At 54.6% G+C, this 19,776-nt stretch overlaps 4 protein-coding genes across 9 annotated transcripts in view; 1 reads left to right on the top strand and 3 right to left on the bottom strand.

Moving 5' to 3' along the window:
• Window positions 1–606: 606 nt before the first annotated feature.
• On the bottom strand, window positions 607–5,736 carry TWNK (twinkle mtDNA helicase). 5 transcript variants are annotated; one of them, XM_032423039.1, is made up of 6 exons: window positions 5,651–5,736; window positions 3,930–4,056; window positions 3,502–3,742; window positions 3,241–3,348; window positions 2,788–2,929; window positions 607–1,916 (listed from the first exon to the last, which is right to left on the bottom strand). In XM_032423039.1, the coding sequence occupies exons 3-6, from the start codon at window positions 3,621–3,623 to the stop codon at window positions 1,596–1,598; spliced, it is 693 nt and encodes a 230-aa protein (XP_032278930.1). In that variant the 5' UTR covers window positions 3,624–3,742; window positions 3,930–4,056; window positions 5,651–5,736; the 3' UTR covers window positions 607–1,595. The 5 variants fall into 5 exon arrangements, with proteins under 5 accessions (XP_032278930.1, XP_032278925.1, XP_032278927.1 ...); XM_032423034.1 differs by lacking the exon at window positions 5,651–5,736 and adding an exon at window positions 4,177–5,502; XM_032423036.1 differs by lacking the exon at window positions 5,651–5,736 and adding an exon at window positions 4,177–4,255 and having other exon boundaries at window positions 3,502–3,765.
• A 90-nt stretch (window positions 5,737–5,826) lies between these two features.
• On the top strand, window positions 5,827–7,088 carry MRPL43 (mitochondrial ribosomal protein L43). Its single transcript, XM_032423040.1, has 3 exons — window positions 5,827–6,034; window positions 6,124–6,230; window positions 6,366–7,088. The coding sequence occupies exons 1-3, from the start codon at window positions 5,904–5,906 to the stop codon at window positions 6,605–6,607; spliced, it is 480 nt and encodes a 159-aa protein (XP_032278931.1). The 5' UTR covers window positions 5,827–5,903; the 3' UTR covers window positions 6,608–7,088.
• Window positions 7,089–7,671: 583 nt separating this feature from the next.
• Window positions 7,672–17,833, bottom strand: SEMA4G (semaphorin 4G). Of its 2 annotated transcripts, none has more exons than XM_032423031.1 (15): window positions 17,686–17,833; window positions 17,440–17,588; window positions 17,145–17,207; window positions 14,369–14,467; window positions 14,138–14,231; window positions 13,876–13,989; window positions 13,507–13,676; window positions 13,261–13,430; window positions 12,820–12,964; window positions 12,462–12,684; window positions 11,949–12,064; window positions 11,650–11,813; window positions 11,426–11,487; window positions 8,953–10,013; window positions 7,672–8,818 (listed from the first exon to the last, which is right to left on the bottom strand). In XM_032423031.1, exons 1-14 carry the CDS (start codon window positions 17,807–17,809, stop codon window positions 9,184–9,186), a joined length of 2,523 nt encoding a protein of 840 aa, XP_032278922.1. In that variant the 5' UTR covers window positions 17,810–17,833; the 3' UTR covers window positions 7,672–8,818; window positions 8,953–9,183. The 2 variants fall into 2 exon arrangements, with proteins under 2 accessions (XP_032278922.1, XP_032278923.1); XM_032423032.1 differs by having other exon boundaries at window positions 7,672–8,814.
• Window positions 17,834–18,083: 250 nt separating this feature from the next.
• Window positions 18,084–19,776, bottom strand: part of SLF2 (SMC5-SMC6 complex localization factor 2) — a 53,287-nt gene continuing 51,594 nt past the window's right edge. The window contains exon 22 of the transcript XR_004301667.1: window positions 18,084–18,165. The gene's annotated coding sequence lies outside the window, so the exon portion shown is untranslated. The remainder of the gene's footprint in view (window positions 18,166–19,776) is intronic.

Here is a 19,776-nt window from a genome sequence, read left to right as displayed (position 1 = left end):
GGTAAGGCAGACCTGCTTCAAGGGAGCAGGAAACCTCTGCTCACCCTTACAAAAGCCTTCTCCCCAGCGCCCTCAGAACATCTTGCATTCTGACTATCCTTGCATGCAAATCTAAAGGGACAATGGGACTTTAGGCTATCACAGGAAGTGAGATGGGAAAGTGCCCTCATTTAGGACTATTTCTGACAAGGCCTCTAACTGTACAATCTCCTTCAGTACTTGTTAAAAATGAGGAATCCTGTACCTTTCCTCAGACCTTCAGAATTAAAAACGTCTGTGTGAGTGTTTATTGGGGAGAGAGTAGGCCCTAGGTTCTGCATTTTTAGAGTCCCAGGAGTTCTGACACATACGAACGTAAGAGAAATACTGAGTGTACAAGGACGAGGGAAATGGATGGGGAGCCAGATAAGACACTGAGCATGTGTCCACACTGAGAGGTCAGTGAGTGGCTTGTATCACCTAGGGACAGCCGGTCAGGCAGGGCCTAGGCATGTGGCCCAGTGACCCACACCTCTGCCAGGGATCACATGGAGATCCTCAGGGAAGATAGGGATAAAGAGGCACCATCCTGTCATCCCTAAGCCAAGAAGAGGCGTAAAGGGATGTGTGGGTCAAGGCCCTTTAATGCCCCTGCTTCCTTGGGAGTGCACAGCTCAGACTCCCTATTCAAATCAAGAGGAAAATCCAGTTATAGACTGGGGAGACATCTGGTGGACAAATAAGAAAAAACACAGAAACAAAGGCAATGGAAAATTTTTTTCAGTAAAACTAGAAAAGGCTCTACAAAAAGTCATGACTGTGTCCACTCCAGTGGTCTGAGGCAGCATAACATGGAATCAGTGTCCAGGTGGCAGGCACTCTGGGTTCACAGCTTTCTTCTCCAGCCAGCTTCCACCTTTGGGGCCCTGATATTACAGGGCCAAGCACCTAGGATCCAATGGTAGCAAGTGCCACCACATGGCAGGGTCCAGAGGAGGCAGCAGAGTCTGATACCCACCGTGTATCACCCTGTGGCTCCAGAAACCTAGGCTGGAGTTTTGGCAAGAAGTCCTCTATTCCCTTCCAGGTTCAGGGGGCCTGAACCCAGGGCTTTGCACTCAATTTGCTCATTCCCACCACAGGGCCTGTGTGTCTAATTTTCCCTCTGCTTGGATCCCTCTTTCTCCAGATGTTCACATGGCTCAATCCTAGTTCTTTAGGCCCCATCTCCAGGGTCCTCTGCTTAGAGATACCTATTCAGACCTTAAACTAGCCTGTAAGCATTATTGCATTACTGTTTTTTCTTCATAGTATATCTCACTGTTTGACACTGTTTTGTATTATTTTTCTTGTCTCCCTTACCAGATCGTGGGTTCTAGAGAAGCAGGGGCCTCACCTGTCTTGTCAGTGCTGTATACGGCACACTGGAGGCTCTCAGATATCTGTTAAATTGAATTCTCTCAGTATGGAATTCTGCCCTAGGTTAGGCCCCTCTAACGGAGGAGGGTCCCTAGCTTAGGACCACAAGACAGAGGTAGCCTTAGCAGAGGGCTAAGAAAGTCTGTGTCCCAGCCTGTTCTGTCAGGCTCATTTCAGTGTCCAGCTCTGCACTGCCTTCACCTTGAGGGCTTGGAGGGGTCTGGCTGGTAGGGGTGGTGGGCCTGACCCAAGCAAGTCTTGGAGTTCTGGGGCACAGCCCCCTTTTTGCCAGAAGAAGGCTTTTTGGTCACTAGCCCATTGTCATCCTTGACCTTCTTGAGCCGGGCCTTGCTCTTTGGTGGTATGGAGAAGGTGAGAGAGCTCTTGTTGAATTCCAGTGGGAAGACACCTACATCTCCATCAAAGCGGTTCTTGGACACCTGCAGATACCGTTTCCCTGGACCAGTTACCAGCTTCCTGTCCTGTAGAATCAGAACGTTGTCCGCTTCTTGGCTTGCCTGGGGGATGGGGGCAGAAGGAGGAAGAGCAGAGAGAAGCAGAAAGGAAGGCTGAAGGTCCAGGGAAGAATGGCAAAGCTCCCTGAACTACTGACCATGATGATGGGGCCACCTGTCTTTCAGTTCCTTGACTACCTCACTGCCCCGGACTCCTCTGCTTGTGACGCTTCTCCACAGCTCACCACCCCACTCAACCCCAGCTTCTTATCGTTCAGGTCTCGGTCTGAATGTCACACTTCATCAGAGACCATTCTTGATCCCCATAAAGAAAGAACCACCATCTTTGCACTTCTGTGTCACTCTCTTCCCCAGCTCCATGTTTGTTCCATGGTGGCATAGTTTGTGCTCCTCACCCTGGATTCCCTGTGCCCAGCCCAGGCCTAGCATGTAACAGGCACTCAGCATATCCCTGGAAGCTCCAGGACCGGGTTGGTCCTGCTGCCCAGAAAGCCCTCCCATTTATTCGATTATTTAACACTTACTGTCTGCCAGAACTCAACCCAACCTCTTTTGATACCTCCTCTCCCCAAATGGGCAAGGAAGTCTCTCCAGATGTCCAGGCTGACTCAGATGTCTCATTGTTCCCCAAATACCTGTGTTGCCTATCATAGCTCTTATACTGAGTTATAATCACTGTCTCACTATTTTCCCCACTGGACGATGTGAGCTCCGATGTGAAGGCAAAGGACCAACTATTATCAGCCTTTATATTCCTAGCACATGTGTTCCGCATGTCATGGCCCCAGAGGCAGCTGTCTCCTGCCTCTTCCAGGTGGACAGTCAAGATGATTTAAGGCTGAATGAAGGCCATCCCTGGTCACACCTGTCCCCTCTACTCTCCAAAACTTGGGCTCCTCTAAAGGCCACTTACTTTGGCTGAACCAAAAATTGATGCTGTCTGCAGTTCCTTATCATCATCCTCCTTCCGGGGATGAATGACCAGTGTCACATGGCAGCTATTGTCTGTTGCAAACTTTCGAAAGGCCCCAACGATGTAGTCTTGAGCTGCAATCCTGCCCCAACCCCATCAAAGTAAAGACATTATCAGACACAGAGAGAAGGACAAGAACATACCCACACTCGATTCATTCACATCTCCCCACAAACCGCCCCAACCCACTCTACCCAAGGACTCACACTTAGGTCCCTATCCATACTTCCTACTGCCACAACCCACACCTCTATGAGACAGAAATACGTATGGGGTGGTGTGTGCAAACACACATGTCAGAAAACAAAAGAGTACAGTGTGCGTGCCTAGGGGCCAACTGCGTGAGAAGAATTGCGTGTTCAAGTGGGTTCCAGAGAGACAAGAGGATGTCACCTGTCTGTGGACAGCTGCTCATGCCCCATCATGAACTGCAGATTGTCGATGACCACATGACAAATGTCATAGACGTATACTGCATGTTGCATTGTGTCTATTACAGTCCTGGGAAGAGGAAAAGGCAATGAATTCAAGAGTCAATTATAAGTAGTCTCTTTAAACCATCCCAGCAGAAAAGCCAGCATTCCTGAAAATTCTGTTGGGGATCTGTTCTCCTGCCCTTCCATTCTTTGAAAACCCTAGGCCTTGGAATCTTACCTGATGCTCTGCTGCCCATGAAAAGTCATGAAATAGAGAGGCAAGTCCTCAAAGCGGTCTGCCCACTCGTCGTATTTGTCCAGTTGCTCTTCTAGCCGCCCCACAGCGAACTGTGTCAGCATGACCCGGGCTAGTCTCACGTTGCTGATCTCAAAGCTACCCCAGAGTGTGTTTACCCCCTGGGTACACAAATCCAGGGCATACTCACTGATGAATGTCGTCTTTCCACTGCCAGTTGGCCCTGCAGGGGGGTTGAACACAGACCTGGGTGAGGGAGGAAAGTTCTACCCTTAAAACCAAGACCTGGAGCAAGGGCTTCAAAGTTGGGAGAAACCTCCTCTTTAAGATTTGCCATGGCCCAAACCCACATGCTTTTGTCGCCTGATCCTTTGCCTCTTACCCCAAGTAGTGATTTCCCAAGGGCTCACCTGTGAAGACTGTCAGCTCCCCCTTCCGATGTCCCTTCAAGAGACGATTGAGGTCTGGGAAGCGGTTCCAGCGGATGCCAGCTGCCTGCTCCACATTTGACAGTTCTCCTAGCACCTCCTCCCGAAGCTGCCGGAAAGATACGATAGACTTGTGCCACGCAGGCAGGGCAGTACGCAGAATACGAGAAAGATTTAAGCCTTGGTTCAGGGCCTCCAGGGCACGGGGCTGCTGGTCCCCAGGCCGTACCAAGGAGCATCGCTTGGGATTCAGTTTTCGGGCAAACAACTTGGCAGCTTCCCAGGACCGAAGGTCATCTCCCAGCCAGAGCACAATACGTCGAAACTGTTCAAGGTAAGGGAGCAAGGCAGGGGGTAAGCAGGCAGTTCCTCGGGGTAGGGCAAGGGTGGGCAGTCCTGTGGATTGGTTCAAGGCCAGGCTGTCCAGCTCTCGACCTGTCAGTACCACCTCAACATCTCGCCGACTGATCAGTGGTAACCCAAACAGATTGTGGTAGACACCAGGCCGGGGAATGGTGGTTTCCTTATAGTGCACTTCATCTCCCCGGACTTCAGCACTTAGTAGCTTCAGGCCTCTTAATCCCAAACGTCCAGGGGAGAGCCAAGGGAAGACAAGGCTGCGAGCAGGCCGCAAATACCGCACACTGAAACGCCTGAGTGTGTCATCTGTCACTTTGGTAAGGCCAAACATCACACGAGCCAGCTGGGCCTCCTCTGGTTCGGGCAGCTCCCAGAGAGGTATGGCTCGGTCCCAGATCCTCCGGACCTCCTCACTGTCCTCAGCTTCTGGGGCCTCACCAAGCAGGACCCCCTCTCTGGCCCCATCCCCTCGCCCCTCCACGCTGGCCTGGAAGTCTTCCCAGCTGCCCTCTGCTAGGCTGGTCATGCAGAGGAAGCGGCCTGTGGTCTTGTCAATGAAAAGGCTGAAGGAAGCAGTAGCACCAGTCTGGTCCTTGAGCTGCAAGGCCTTCACAAAGGGGCTCGGTGCCCGCAGGCAGCTGTGGCCATCCTGGAAGGAGATCCCATGTGCCCTCAAATATTGGCGGATTTCAGTTGCAGTTACAGGCAACACTGGTACCTCCAAGGCTGGGAGAGCCTCCTTCCTGTACCGTCTTCGAGGAGAGCCTGGGACCAAGCTTCTGGGCAGGCCCCTCCGACCCATCCACTCCCCACGCAGGGGTAGCAGGATACGGAGGGGGTACCCACCTCGAAGGAGTACCCACATTCCTAGTCAAATCGAGGAAGTCACTAATTGAAATGCTTTCCGTCCCTGGTTTGGGTGCCTTCACTAGGTCAGACCCTAGGGATCCTCTGCACAGCACACTCTACAGAGCCCCCTCGAGGTGGCTTCTTTCTTCCAACTTGTCCCTCATAAACATCTCTCTGAACCCTCTTCAGCCCCTCTGCATTGCTACTTCACATCTATGCCCATCTTTCAGTCCGTGGGCCTCGATCCGGCTCTCTATCTCTATGGCCCCGTACAGCCACCGCCTCACCGCTCTACTTTCTCTAGATCATCTCTTCACCACTCCCGCCCGGCCAGGGGATCTCCTCGTCGTGCCCATCTCTACCGCCGCCTGCGTCGTTCCTGACCCCAACGCGCTAGCCCCCAAGGGGAGGCCCTCCTCGCCGCTCCTTCCCTCAAAGGGGACTCGCCACGACCAGAGCGCCACCGGGCGGCTCCCGCCAGTCCCCGCGCTCACCTCGGCCCCGCGCCCGCGTCCTCCCTCGGCTCTACTGACAGAAGCTGCGCGGCTCGCGACCCGGACCGCGCGTCACTACCCTCCCCTCGCCCCTCTCGCCCGCAACGCGGTTCACTGGCGCGCCTCGCGCCGTGACCGCGGAAGCAAAACTCCCGGCCGCGGGTGTTCCCGGAACCGGAAGCTTCGGCGTTCGTCTCGCTCCCCACCCCCGCCGCCCCTCCAGGCTGGCCTGGGCTACCTGGGCGCTGCGGCCATGACGGCGCGCGGGACCCCGAGCCGCTTCCTGGCCAGTGTCCTCCATAACGGGCTGGGGCGCTACGTACAGCAGCTGCAGCGTCTCAGCTTTAGCCTCAGCCGCGATGCGCCGTCGTCTCGCGGCGCCAGGTGAACTGGGCGAAGGGCGCGGGGTGCTCTCCGGGCTGAGGTCGCCCCGGGTCAGGGGTCGCTGTGCTTACTCTTCTCGGCTTCCTCAGGGAGTTCGTGGAACGAGAGGTGGCCGACTTCGCCCGACGGAACCCGGGGGTCGTGATATACGTGAACTCGCGGCCGTGCTGTGTGCCCAGAGTAGTGGCCGAATACCGTGAGTGGGGCCGGCCGAGGGCTGGAGGGCGCCTGGGGGCGGGTTGGGGGGGTGGAGACTGGGCCCGCTCGCCTTCCTCTGGTCTGACCCCTGATCCATCCGCTTCCTCTCCTCCGACCCCCTTCCTTCGGCCAGTTAACGGGGCGGTGCGCGAGGAGAGCATCCACTGCAAGTCAGTCGAGGAGATTACGACGCTGGTGCAGAAGCTGGCGGACCAGTCGGGCTTGGACGTGATCCGCATCCGCAAGCCCTTCCACACGGACAGCCCTAGCATCCAGGGCCAGTGGCACCCCTTCACCAACAAACCGACGACGTTGGGTGGGCTGCGCCCGCGAGAGGTCCAAGATGCTGCCCTAGCCCAGGCGCAAGTGCCATGAAGAGTTGCCCACCAACTCCAATACCCAGGCTTTGGACTCTTACCCCAGTGGAGGTGGTTCTTCCTCTTTGGGTTCAGGGGATTCCAAGCCCACACAGGCAGATAGAGCCCACCAAAAGGGAAACTGATGCCAAAGCTTTTGCTTGGGATAAAGAAGAGCTGTCTTTTCGTTGCTTATGAGGCAGGGCAGTGACTTTGTTCGTCTCCTAATTCTTCCCTATTTGATATCCCTGAAACCTGACTCTTCAAGGATATTACAGGCATTTATTTCTGAAATCCAGATTGATAACAGTGATCTCAAATCCCAGAGAGCGCTTTCAAGATTGGCATCTGAAGAATCCCCCGTGTCCTTTTTCTGTAACCATTGAGCTAGAGAGCTAGCATCTTCCACCCTGCTGTGAACCTGGCATTAGGATAATCACTTTATATCTGTGTGAATGTTTAGATTAGAAAACTGAGGTTAATAAACTTGTTCGAGGTTACACTTGAGGTCTTCAAAATATGTGTAGATTTTAAATATAACCTCACTTTTCGTTATCCTAAAACCAGAAGCAGAACATATAACCCTTCAGGATGGTTAGTATCAAAGGCCATGTGATTAATCTAGTCCTGACCCTTGGAGAGTGATTCTCAGGTCAGATCTGTGGTAACAAGCTTGCCCTTGTCCTAACTATTCCCCAAGACAGGCCCCTCTGCAGAAAGGAATTCATGTTGTCCTTTGTTGGGGGAGGGGAGGTACTGAAAAGCTTCTTGTGGACAAGCAAGAGAAATAAACAGGGAGCATCTTCTAGGCTTAGCTAAAACAAGGGGGAGGAATGGTGAGGAAGAGAGTCAGGAGGTAAACCTAGAAACCTTTGTATGAATTCTTGAACAGCTGTAATTTTGTCATGCCCTTATCACCATGCTCAGTGAGTGGTGAGAGCCTTATAAAGGCCTGTGTACCTGCCCAGGGCAGCCAGATGGAAGCTGAGGATCCCAGTTTTCTCTGCAAATGGTTTTATAGGGAGCAGAGCCAACCCTGCAGCACTGTTTCCATAGGCTCAGAAGCCTGCCCCCTGGTGATCAGGGAAGGCCAATCTAGACCAAGCGGAACACACATAGCTGCGGGGAGAGAGGGTATTTATTAACCAACAGGAGGGGGAGGAGCTGAGCCCAGGCTCCCCACTCTGTCTCATGCCTGTTCTGCCCACCTGGGTGGTGAGTGGGGGCATTCCTAAAGAAGTATAGCCGTTCTCACAATAAATACATTCATTGTGGGGTGGAGGTGGGAGAGATTGGGTGAAGGGCAGTAAAAATCCGTGGGGATTCCACGTTCTTGGCTACAAAAATAACAGTCATCCTCACCCAAGGAGAACGGGGGAGCTCAGTCAGGATTTGATTGTCCCATATCAATGGAAACTTCAGAGGCCCCTGGACCCTGAAAGTGCCCCGGTGAGGTAGGACAGGGATGGGAGCCAAGCATCCAAACTCCCAGCCTCTGCCCTTTGCATAGTTCCAAGAACGGGCTTCATGTGCCAGGTTGATGAGACCTCAGATCTCTTCCCCCTGCTCTGGTCTAGGGGTAGCAAATGCTTGGTCCCCAAAAGGGAGGCTGGCTCATTGCAGTGTTGGTCACCCGTCCTAGGGAAATGTCTGAGAGGACAGCTGAACAGGAGAGGGCTCTCCCTCTGAAATGTCCATGGACCAAACCCAACAGATACAGGTCCGAGGCAGCAAAGGGAGGCTCAGAAATACATGTGGAAATGTAAGCACATGTGCGTGAAGGGACATGCCTGGGGCTCTGTCTGTCACTCTTGAGAGTGACCAAGGGGGTGGGGAGGCTGACTCACGAGGGCTGCACATTAAGGAAGAAGAGGGGAATGACACAGTCTCACAGTCTTACCTCCCCAGGCTGGCCTGTTCCCAAGCTCTTGCCAAAGAGGTCACCACATGGGGTTGGAACTAGGGGAGAGGACTAGATAGGATGGGATGTGGCAATTGGAAGGGTACCCAAAGTCCAGGAGAGATGAAACACAAGAATGCACCAGGAGATGGGGGTGGGGGCCCTGCAGCCCAGCTGATAGACATTCATCCATGTGCACGTGTGAATGTACGCAGGGCTCAGGTGGCTCTGGTGGCTGGCAGAGGTCTCGTCTGGTTTCGGGACCGTCCAGCACATAGGGCCATGCAGAGGGTGGTGACATGGAGGTCATCTGGACCTGCAGAGCCCTGCCTGGGAGAAAGAGGAAGGGTTTGAGCAGACAAATGGGGCAGGAGAATGGCATCCTCTCCTCCCAAGTGCTTGGGTTAAGGGAATAGGAATTGGGACTGGGTCTACAGAATACCAGGTCCTGAGGGAGTACCCACCTCTGAGGAGCACCGGTTGGCCTGGGCTGCTCACAGATGGGTCTGTGGAGACTGAGGAGGGGGCTTTGGCTGGGCCTGACTCTGCCAGCCCTGCAGGGACATCAAAAAGTTGGGAGAAGGGCCTGGAGTTGGGGGGGAGGGTGAAGGTAGAGTGGCTGTGTTGGGGAAGCAGCAGCCCGGCCTGGGGCAGACAGGCTGGCTTGGAAGAGCATTTGTCCTAGGAGGCTGGGCTCAGACAGAGCTCTCATCCAGGTGCTCTACGAGCTGCGTGTGTTTCCTCTTCTCCAGGATGCGGCTGAGCTCCTCGGCAAATGAGCAGGGCCCTGCTGGCGCTCCATTGTTGCTCTGCCTCAGGAGCACGTAGCTGTTGCCGTTCATCCTGCGCAGCCGGCTGGGCAGAGCCACCAGCCCATTGGTCAGCTCAGCCGGTGGGGGTGGGGGTGGTGGAGGCGGTGGGGCTGGGGCTCCCTCTCCAGGGATGATCTGGAGGCAGCCACCTTCCAGTCCCCCAGGCCCCTCCCCATCATCACCCTCATCTTCCTCTCCAGGACACTGGCCCGAAACAGTCTGCAACTGCACAGCAGAGCCCCCTGCCCGGCCAGCCCGACCCAGAGAGTATTTCCTTCGACGCCCTCGTCTGCCTCCCTGAAGACAGGCCACATAGAGGAGGGAGGAAGCTAGGATGAGGCAGAGGCCGCCAAGGGCAGCGATGGCTAGCACATAGAGCAGCCTCACGTCAGGGGCCAGCTGTGCCCCAGGCATGGCAGGGGCTTGTGGAGCTGGGGCAGGAGTGGCTGGCCGGACTGTGAGGCTGTAGGAGGCCAGCAGGGTGCGGAGGCCATTCTCCTCAGCATAGCAGCCGTAGTTGCCACTGTGTTCAGGCTGTATGTCTGTCACCAGCAGCCCATCCACGCCCACGCGGTAGCCATGCTGCCCATCACTCAGGGCCATGCTCCCATTGAGCAACCACAAGGCCCGGGCCAGGTTGGATGGCTGGTCACAGGGCAGGAGGACATCATCCCCTCGGAGCACAGAGCGGGTTTTCAGTGGTGGTGGTGGTCCTGGAGGGGGGTGAGAAACAGGACTGGTCAATGCTTGTCTATCTCAGGGAGGGCACTGGAGATGGCAGGCCAGATGGTTCACTGTTAGCGTCCCTAGCACCAAGCACAGACTCTGGAATCACGGTGACAAATGACCAAGGTCTCCTGCACTCATGCTCCCATGTAAGGTTCGCACTGGCCCTTCCTAGTGGTTTCAATTCCTGCTACCTGCCAGTGATTGGTAATCTCGACCTCTAGCCCGGGGTTCTCTCCTGACTGTCAGACTCTAACATCTTCCACCTGCAGGGCATCTCCGTGTGAGGCCTCTTGGACATACGGCACAAGAACTAAGGCCAAAGCCTCCCTCCCAAACTATACCAGGTCTTTTCCTTGAATTGTCATCACAGTGAATGGCACCACTAGCTACTCAGCTGCTTAAGTCAGAAAGAAACCTGGGAGTCTCCCTTGCCTCTCTCTCCCCTTCACCGCTCTATCTAACCCTCACCAAGATTCTGCTTCCAGACTCCATCTCAGACCTGTTCACTTCTCTCCTTCCCCAATTGGGGAAGCTGGCTCACTCTGGCTCCCATCTAATCCATTCTCCATGCAGCAGTGGGGTATCTTTTTAAAAACACCATACTGATTATGCCGCTTCCCTCCCTCAACGTGGTCCCTGCCCACTTCTCCAGCCCCTTCTCAAACACACCAAGCTCATCTGCCTGCTGTTCCTTCTGCTCGGGTGTCACCCCCCTCTCTGTGCCCTCCACTGGTTCACTTGGAGGAAAGAGCACAGCAGTGATGAAAAGCACAAACTCCAGTCAGGCTGCTTGGGGTCAGGTTTGAATTCTGACCCTGCCACTTAATAGCTTATTAATTTGGGTAGTTTACTTATTCTCCCTGGACCTCAGAGAGATTGCCCCTCATGGGGATGGGGATTGTGGCACCTGTCTCCCAGGGATGCTGGGAGAGTAAGTGAGATCGTGTGTGTAAGTATTCAGTCAGCACCTGTCATGAATAAGTACTCAGTACATATTCGCTGTGGCGATTAACTTTTGCTCTTCAGGCATCAGCTCAGTCATCTGATTTTCCTCAGGGAAGTACCCATTATGCTTCAAACCCTTGTCATAGTTGTTAGTATTCTTTTTGTAACAAAAACCAATGAAATAATTATTTGGGTGATCATTTAATTGTCTGCCCCCCCCCCCAACTTGGCTATAAGCTCCAGAAGTGACAAAGACTTCACGTCTTGAGCCTGTCTCCTCATTTATGGTTCTTTTGGGCAACAACCGTCTGTGAAGCACTTACTCTGCCACACTCTGCTGGGACATCCTGGACGAAAGCCCACAGACGCGGCCGTTCGGAGCCACACATGCACAGGTAAATGACAATCAGTGTAGAGAGGACGGGCTGTGCAGCCTGTGAAGGTCACTTACCTGTGTCCCTGTTGCCTTCGCAGCCTCGGTTGCCTCTCTCCATGTCCTGTATCAGGGCTGTCCTGGATTCAGGGACAGGGGAACTGAGCTTTAGTTTTCCCCAGCGGCAGCATCCGTGGGGCTGTCGCCAATGGCCCCCACGTCCCCCACAGCCGGCAGGCCTTCCTCCCCGCTCAGGCCCTGATTCCCCGCTCACGTGGGACCCTCACCCCCCCACCTCTCACCTGCTCCCCTGGGACCTGCTGAATACGGTGCAGGCATGGGTGCTGGGGTCCCAGCCACAGTAGGGGTCCCGGGCCAGGATGCAGTCATAGCAGGAGCGGTAGCGGGAGCAGCTAGACAGTGGTAGCTGGATGACGCCACTAGGGGTCCCCACGTAGAGGCTATGCTGGGAGCCAGAGAGCAAAGCTGGTTGGCAACACCCCCAACTCCCACCTACAGACACACATGGCCACTGCCCAGCCACCCACTCCCTCCCCCTATTCTGGCAAAGCCGTACTGAGGGTCATGAGTCAGAGGCTACCTGCATTGGAGAGATGACCAGATTTTCCACAGACTGGGGGTCCTTGAACACTTGCGTCTCTTCGATAATGTGCATCCCAGAGCCCAGCACCACGGCCTTGTGGATCCAGCCATCGACTGGTACGGAGTGGACAGAGGGTCAGAACCCAACAGTGGAATCTGGTTTTGGTCCCCTGCAATAGCCTAATGGGAGCAGCTCAGGAGTCATGAGATCAGGGACAAGGACTCAGGCAGTAGCAGTTCCTCATAGACGCTGGGAACTCTGGGCTAGTCATGGCAGAAATGACTGGGTTCAGAAGCATTAGTGATCAGGGTCAAATATCACTGTGTTTGGTGACAGGATTCAGCAGTTACCCAGAGCCAGTGGTCATCGGGGACCAGTAGTGAGTGTTCAATGAAGAATCAACATCAATGGCCACCAGGGTTTTGTGATCAAAAGTCATCCAGGGGATTAGCGGTCAACGAGGATCAAGGACTCAGTAACCAAAGGGCTCAGACCAGGGGTCAGAAGTACCTGTGCCCAGAAAGAGCAGGTCATAGGTGGGCCCGGCAGGCGTGGTGACAGGCGTCCCTGTGAGGTGTGTATAGCGCACATTGCGCTTGAGCAGCAGGGGCCGTCCGCGTGTGGGCACCACGGGCCGGGCCATCAGTGGGTGCAACTTCACAAAGTCCAGGACCAGGGATGGCAAATCCTGGGATGAGTTGTAGCCGCGGGTGCGCAATGAATCTGTGATGCACTGGGGTGGGGGACAGAGGTGGCGAGCCTCAGGAATCTACTGCCTGCCCGTCCCCCGCCACCCCCAAGGCTAGATCCTTCTGCCCCTCCCAGGGGTTCTGTCCACCCAGCGCTGACCCTAGGCTTGGGCACTCACTGAGCCAGGCCGGGGCTCCGGCACCCCACCCTCATAGCGGCCCCAGCGCCGGGCACCATCCTGGTATTCCATGTAGGGACCTGCGAAGACAGCCTGCACCTCGGCCAGGTCGTAGCGGCAGATGGCTGAGGCCTCTAGGGTCTTCCTAGGAAGGGACATAGGGGAAGGGGCTGAGCCACACTGAGTGGAACCTGCCCCCCTGCCACCTGCCCAGCCTGAAGCCCGCTGTTACCCTGGCCGACCCCACAGCTCTAGGCCTCAGGGCCTCTCCTAAGGGTCAGTAGGCCACTGTGGCCTCTGGCCCCAGGCTAACTGGGTGTACCTGAAAGTCTCTCTCTGCAGCCAGCCTCCCCACAAGGGATCCTATCGTACCCTCACTGACCTCTGCTCAGCCCCCATGCTGTCCCCAGTTCCTCCTCTCCCCACTGTCCCTGCACTGACCACTGTGTGGTCAGCGTGAAGGCCGCATAAAAGTGCGTGCGGGCTGAGACGTCAGCGTCCAGGCTGCAGACAGCACGTAGCATCTCATACTGGGGAATGTGGCAAATGAGACGCGCCTTTAGGAAGGAGGTCCACTTCTTCTGCAAGATCTTCTTTCCTCCCAGGTCTCCCTGGGGAGGCAGGGGCACAGGGTCAGCGTCAGAGCTTCAGCTTCCACACTCTTGCCCTGAACTTGGTCCTACTCACCTTGCACACACGGGCCACACGGGCCACACGGTGGCTGTTGCGGCTCTGAGCAAAGCTGTTGGGGACCTCGTCAGTGGCACGCTCCGTGAAGAAGTAGTAAACCTTGTCGTCATCACCCACTGCACTGGCCTCGCTCTCCCGCACCAGGACAGAGAAGACAAACTCAGCATCTGTGGGTTGGACAGTTCAAGTGGCCTCTGAGACAGGCTGGGGATCCCCTCCACCACCACCCCTCAGTCAGCACCACACAGGAATAGACAGCTTCACCTGGGAATTTAGGGAGGGGACGGTCAACTGCCCAAGGGAGTAAAGATGAAGAAACAGTGCCCTGCCCACCCCCCCCAGCATCCTGTGCCTCAATCTCCTGACCGTTGAGCCAGTGCATGGGTGCCTCCTCAGTCCTCAGGGCGTGCGGGTGGCGGCTCCGGCGGATGTCAGGGATGCTCCGGAATTCATACCGTGTGGCTGTGTAGAGGCCTCCATCTGGAGCAGAGACATGCTAAGCATGAGACATGTCACATACAACAAGGCGCATAACACACATGGGTGGCAAGTCCTAGCAACGGGATCCATGTCCCACAAGTAGCATGCTGGTGGGTGAGGGGCCAGGTGGGGAGGACAGCATGTTCACCAATGACGAGGCCTGTGAAGCCACGGGCTGGGTCGTAAGGACACTTCTCCTTCCCCTCTTCGAAGCTTGTTGGCAAGGTGAAGGCCTCAGCATCCTGGGGGAATATGGGGCCAGAAGTCAGTGGTCTCCAGGACAGGCAGGGGTGTGGCCCAAGGTCAGACCAGTCTGGGGCCACGGACCAGGGGCCAGGGGCCTGGGACCAGCAATCAGGGCTGGGGCAGGCATACTCACAATGGCTGCACAGAGGGGCTGGAAGGCATGAGTCCCACATGCGTAGAAGTGGGTGGTGTTGAGCCGCTGAAGGAATCGCACATGGTTGAAGCACTCCGTCTGTGGGGTGGGTGGGGGAGGGCTGAGCCCCCAGCCTGCTTAGAGGCCTTTTCCATTAATCAAAATTCTAGCTTTGTCGTCCAGCTCTTGCCCCCACCACGGGATGTGGTTCTTTCTGAGATCCCAGTGGGCCTGCTCACTGTCCGGGACACAGACTACTCCCTGGCACTCACTGTCCTTTGGCTTCCCAGTGGCATGAGCCCTCTTCTTGCTTCTCTCTCACTGTTAGGATTACCTGAAACACTTAGCCAGCTTCTCCTGCATTTTCCGCAGGCCCCTGCATCCCCAGTCCTGGGGCCCCCAGGGCTCCCGCCACCCTGAGATGTTTCTCTCACATCTCCTTCTCAGCAGTGCCCCCGTCCTGGAGCCCCCACACACCCTTTGGGGTGACACTACCAAATCTATCCCCAGGCTCTGGCCCTCTCTCCATCTGATAGTCCACGGACACATCAAACTCACCTCGTCACAAACCAAGCTCATTCCGTCCTCCCTAACCCGCATCTTCCCTCCTAAACCTGTTCATCCAGTCTTTCCCACCTCACTCCATCCATCCATCCTATTACTCAGTCTAGATACCAGGAGTCAGGCTTGCTGCCTCCCACTCCCTCACCCTACATTCAGTCCTTCTCCAGGATTGTTTGTCGTAAGTGTCTCCTGATGTAGTCCACTTCCCCTTCACCTCCACCACCCTAGTCCATGTTACCGCTGTCACCTCTTCCCTGAACAAATTTAGGGACTGCCTGACTGTTCTCCCAAGCCTCCGCCACTCTATAAAGCTACCTATTTATCCAGTGAATGAGGAATACATGTATGCAGTGTAAAATTCAAAAGGTACAAAGGGATATGTTGTAAACAGAACATCTCCTTTTATCCCTGTTGCCTTCAAAGGGGACTGCTGTTACCGTTGTCTGCAGTCTCCTTCCAGAGATATTCTACCCATCAGCACCCTCTGGCAACCCACTTTCCAAGGCATATTTTAAAAATGTAAACCAAATCATGTCACTGCTGTATTTAAAAAAAACTTTGGTGGCTCACCAGAGTCCTGAACATGGAGTCCCACCACTTCTGCCCCTGCATGATAGGGCTCTGCCCCTTCCTCACCCCCTCCAGCCACACTGCTCTTCTCTGCCCGTTAAATGCCGTAAGCTGACACCTTGACTTTGCCTTGTTAATGATTCTTCCTCCTGCCTGTTACCCAGGGTTTGAATCCATGCAGACCTCTTTGTCTCATCCCATTCCCTCCCTCGGTGTATCTGTCCCTTCTCTCCACTAGCCTGCTCAGGTCTCCCTCCTCCGACCCCCATGATGCTCCCAACCCATGTTGTCTTTCCTGCCTCCAGACTCACTCTATTTTAATCCTTCTAGTGCTTGGGGCAGGATTAATATTCCTGTAGTAGTGTTTCCCCAAGATGTTTACATAAGAAAAGGGGGGTGAGGGAGGAACTCTGGTCAAATAAGTTGGAAACCATGGCTAAAACTTGCCTTTCCAGGGGATTTTTCAGAGCCTTAAGGATGTTGCTGTGCATTGTGGGATTGAGCATACAGCACTTCCCAAACTCATGTGACCATTAAGCCCTTCTTTTGAAAATTAGCGTTCCTCAGAACATGCTTTGGGAAGTGTTGTCCTAAAGCTTTGCTACCTCAAGTGTGGCTTGGGAACTGGCAGCATCAGTTTCCTCTGGAAGCTTGTTAGAACTGCCGAATCTTGGGCCCTTCCCCAGGCTTACTGAGTTAGCATCTGCATTTATAACATACCCTGGGGCTTCATGTGCACACTAAAGTTGGAGAGTCTATAAAGTACCAAGTGGTGAGGGTGTCCGTTGTCACAGGGTAAAAGCCATCCCCTGTTGGGCACTTACAGTGCTCTGTGACCTGGGTTCCACTTGCCTCACCAGCCCTGCTTTCTGCCCATGCCACACGCTGTACCAGCAGGCATCTTTGATGGAGTCTCTTAGAGGTGCCTCTTTAAAGTTTTATTTGTTTTATTTTAGAGGGAGAGAGCATGAGCGGGTGGAGGGGCAGAGGGAGAGGGAGAGGGGAAGCAGACTCCCTGCTGAGTGGGAGCCCCAGGAACCAGAGGAGCCTGAGGTGAGTGGGGAGTCCGAAGCAGGGCTTCATCCCACGACCCTGAGATCATGACCTGAGCTGAAACCAAGAGTCAGACATTCAACCTGACTGAGCCACTCAGGCGCCCCCAGAGGCATCTGTTCCATAGCCCGACCTGGGACCCCCGCAGACACCCTGTTCTTTAGCCAGAAAGAGCTAGCAATTCACTACCACCCCTCCATGGTGTACCGGGTACTTGAGCGATTCCTTGACCAAACCTCATTTTTTACATCTGTAAAATGGAGGATAAAACTACTTCATAGGGTTATTTTAGAATTAGGAGAGATAACAGCTAAGTCAGCATTTATTGGAGATTACTTATTGCTCTCATGATTATTATTCAGGAGCCCATAAGAGATTAAGAGGCCACTATAGGCCAAGCTGGTAGGTCACCAGATGCTTGGCTTAGAAGTGCTGCACCTAGGGCCTGCCACTCCGGCTACACTCACGTGTTTGTTGTGGTTGCTCCAACTGACTGGCTGATCCATACCTCTCCATCTGTGTCCCCACCAACCCTGACATCCCCAAATGAAGAGAAGGAAAGGAGCTGGGGACAGGGCAGACCACATACCTGGTTGTTTTTCCCTTTCTGATGACATTTGCTTTGCATCTCTGGGGAGGCCTCCCAGCGGATCTGGAGACGGGGAAAGGAAGGGGCTGATGTGCTAACCCCAGTACCCTTGTCTTTCACCATTGTCTGTGGGACCAGGTGACAGGACTGCAGGAAACAGGGGAAACTGAGGTGCAGAAGTTTCAGGAGTGCCATTGGATGGTAAAGGAGACCTGGCTTGGGAAGGGCAGTGCTATCTGACCAGAGGGCTATAAAGCTGGAGACCTTCCAGGCACTCCAGGCTCTGGGGGCTAACCTCTTTGTGAGCCCCATCTCCTATGTCACGGGCATTGAGAGAGAACAGGGCACCTCGGGCTCCAACCAGCAGTCTTGCGGAGGACTCCTCCAGTAGCAGTGTTGAGTAGTTCTGGGCTTGACCCTTGAAGTGCCGGGTCCTGGAGAGCTCTGGAGAGTGGGAGCAGTGAGCCCGGCCCTGGGGCTGCCTCTCTACTCCCAGACCTGGCTCCCGCTGCCTTTCAAAGTTGGGGGAGGGGTGTCTAACCTTCATAGGGGATGGTCATCCGCGGGGTGGCATCTAGTTCTCTGGATGGCCTCCGCAGTGAGGGTCCAGGGACAGCAGTTGCTGTGAGGAAGCTCAGGAAGAGGGGCCAGAGCCTCCCCCACATTTTCCTTGGGAGGCCCAGACCAGTAAGACCCCCAAGGGGAGCCAAGGCCAGAGTCACAGGGGATGATGGGAAGAACAGTCACGGGGGTCAAGGTCCAGAGAGGTCACTTGGAAGGTCAGGGGTCATGGGGCCAGGGAGGGTCCTGGAATCGAGGGGACATGGAATCACAGGGTTGTGTGGCCATGGAATCCCAGGTTAGAGGTCAGAGGGAGGGATGGATCCCACACTGCCTTTCTGCATCACATACAAACTCCATGGTGGGAGGGAGTTGTAGGGTCATACAGGGGTTGTAGGTCACTGATGGGGTCACCCTGCCCCGACAGAAGGACTAGTCCTGGTTCTCTGAGGTCCGTTTTCTGAAGAAAAAACAGGAAAAAAAAAAGGTCTTTTATCTGTGTGTGGGTAGAAGGTAGATGGCATTACCCCCAGACTTCAGGGGGCACTGGTGGGAGAAGGCCCACAGAATCCCACATCAGGATCAGCTCACTGTCATTCTGTCTACCTCTCTGCTCTGATGCAAGTTGGGCAGAATTTGCCGTCCTTACAAGACCCTAGACTCCTCCCAGCCCAAACCCAAAGTAATGGCAATCCTCTGACCAAGTCAGAAGCTAAGCTAGGTCTCCATCTCGACTAGAGCTCCGTTTCAGGGAGAATGCCTTCTCCTAGCAACAATGAGACCAAACTTGGGACAGCAGCTGCCCCTGCTGCCTGCGGGGGTGCCTTATGCAAGAAGGCTGGGCAGAGACATTTAATGGGCCTTTGTTTATTTTGTCCTGTTTTCCCTTTGTTTTTTCTTCTCCCTGGCCTGAGAGCTCCCTCTGGAATTTCTCTTTAATTAGACACTTCTCCTCCTCAGCATTCTTCTCCGAGGGGGTGCACATCTCTACTCTGCCCATGCGAGTCTGTACTGCACCCTCTGGCTAGGCATCCACACGTGCCCCTACCTGCAAACAGGCACTCATAGACATGGGGGGGTTGGCATCTGGGCCCCCTGGTTGCACAGGTGTAAAGTCTGTGCCGGAGGCTCTAGTGTGCAAGACCAGTTGAAACATAAGCAACATGGAAAAGGTGAATGATGAGATCCCTGAGTTCTTTGCCACCTCCCCTGGCACATCTTGGAGACTATTCCCACACCGGGACACTCAAGCCAACCAGTTGGGGATGGGGTGGAAGTGGGTGGCAGGCCTTCTGTGACCCCTGTAATAGGCCTGATCTCTGAGGTGGCTCTTGAAAGCTTCCTTGACTGGGCTGGGTGTGAAGGAAGCCTGATCCACCCAATCTCATCAGACACCCACAGACAGGGCCACCGGGGCCACTGGCCTCTCCACTCCTTTCCAGGTCAAATATTAACTATGTGGCCTTGAAGAGAAGGGAAGGACCAGGAACTGGCCAGAGGGAGAACAGAAATTTGGAGCATTTATTTAAGAGGTAAAGGTCAGCACTGTAGTGGTCAGAGCCCAGAAGGGGAGAATGTAGTATGAGTAGAGAGAAGAGGGTCCTTGGACCACAGAAAGGGCATCCACTCCTTGTGTGGGGGCTGGGCAGTAGGAAGTCCCAGGCAAACTGCCCATGCCCCACCTCTCACTGTGGAGGCACACCTGTTTACCTTTGGGGCCTCCTATTTGCTTAGTGCAGAAGTGGGGGGAGCCCTATGGCTATGAGGTATCAGTCCCTAGGATTGGGCAAGAGGAACACACCCCAGGTCAGAGGAACCACTCAGAGTGTGGTCCATGGCAAAAGTCACACATAATCCAGAGAGGGGTGATGTGCATGCAATAGGTGCACATACACACATGTTCACAGAAGGGCTGTGAGCACATGTACTCACAGGAGAGTCATGCAAACATACATTCACAGGGAGGTTTGTGCATGTATATGTTCATATAAAGGGCCTGCCAGATGTGTTCATACACATTGACAAATAAGGTTGTATTCACATAGTCATATCCATTCATTCAGCAGGTTAC

Source organism: Phoca vitulina, unplaced genomic scaffold, assembly GCF_004348235.1.
Source record: "Phoca vitulina isolate PV1807 unplaced genomic scaffold, GSC_HSeal_1.0 scaffold28, whole genome shotgun sequence".
In the NCBI taxonomy this organism is placed as follows: Eukaryota; Metazoa; Chordata; class Mammalia; order Carnivora; family Phocidae; genus Phoca; species Phoca vitulina.
Note: the sequence above shows the minus strand (reverse complement) of the source record. Positions and strands in the feature narration are given on the sequence as shown.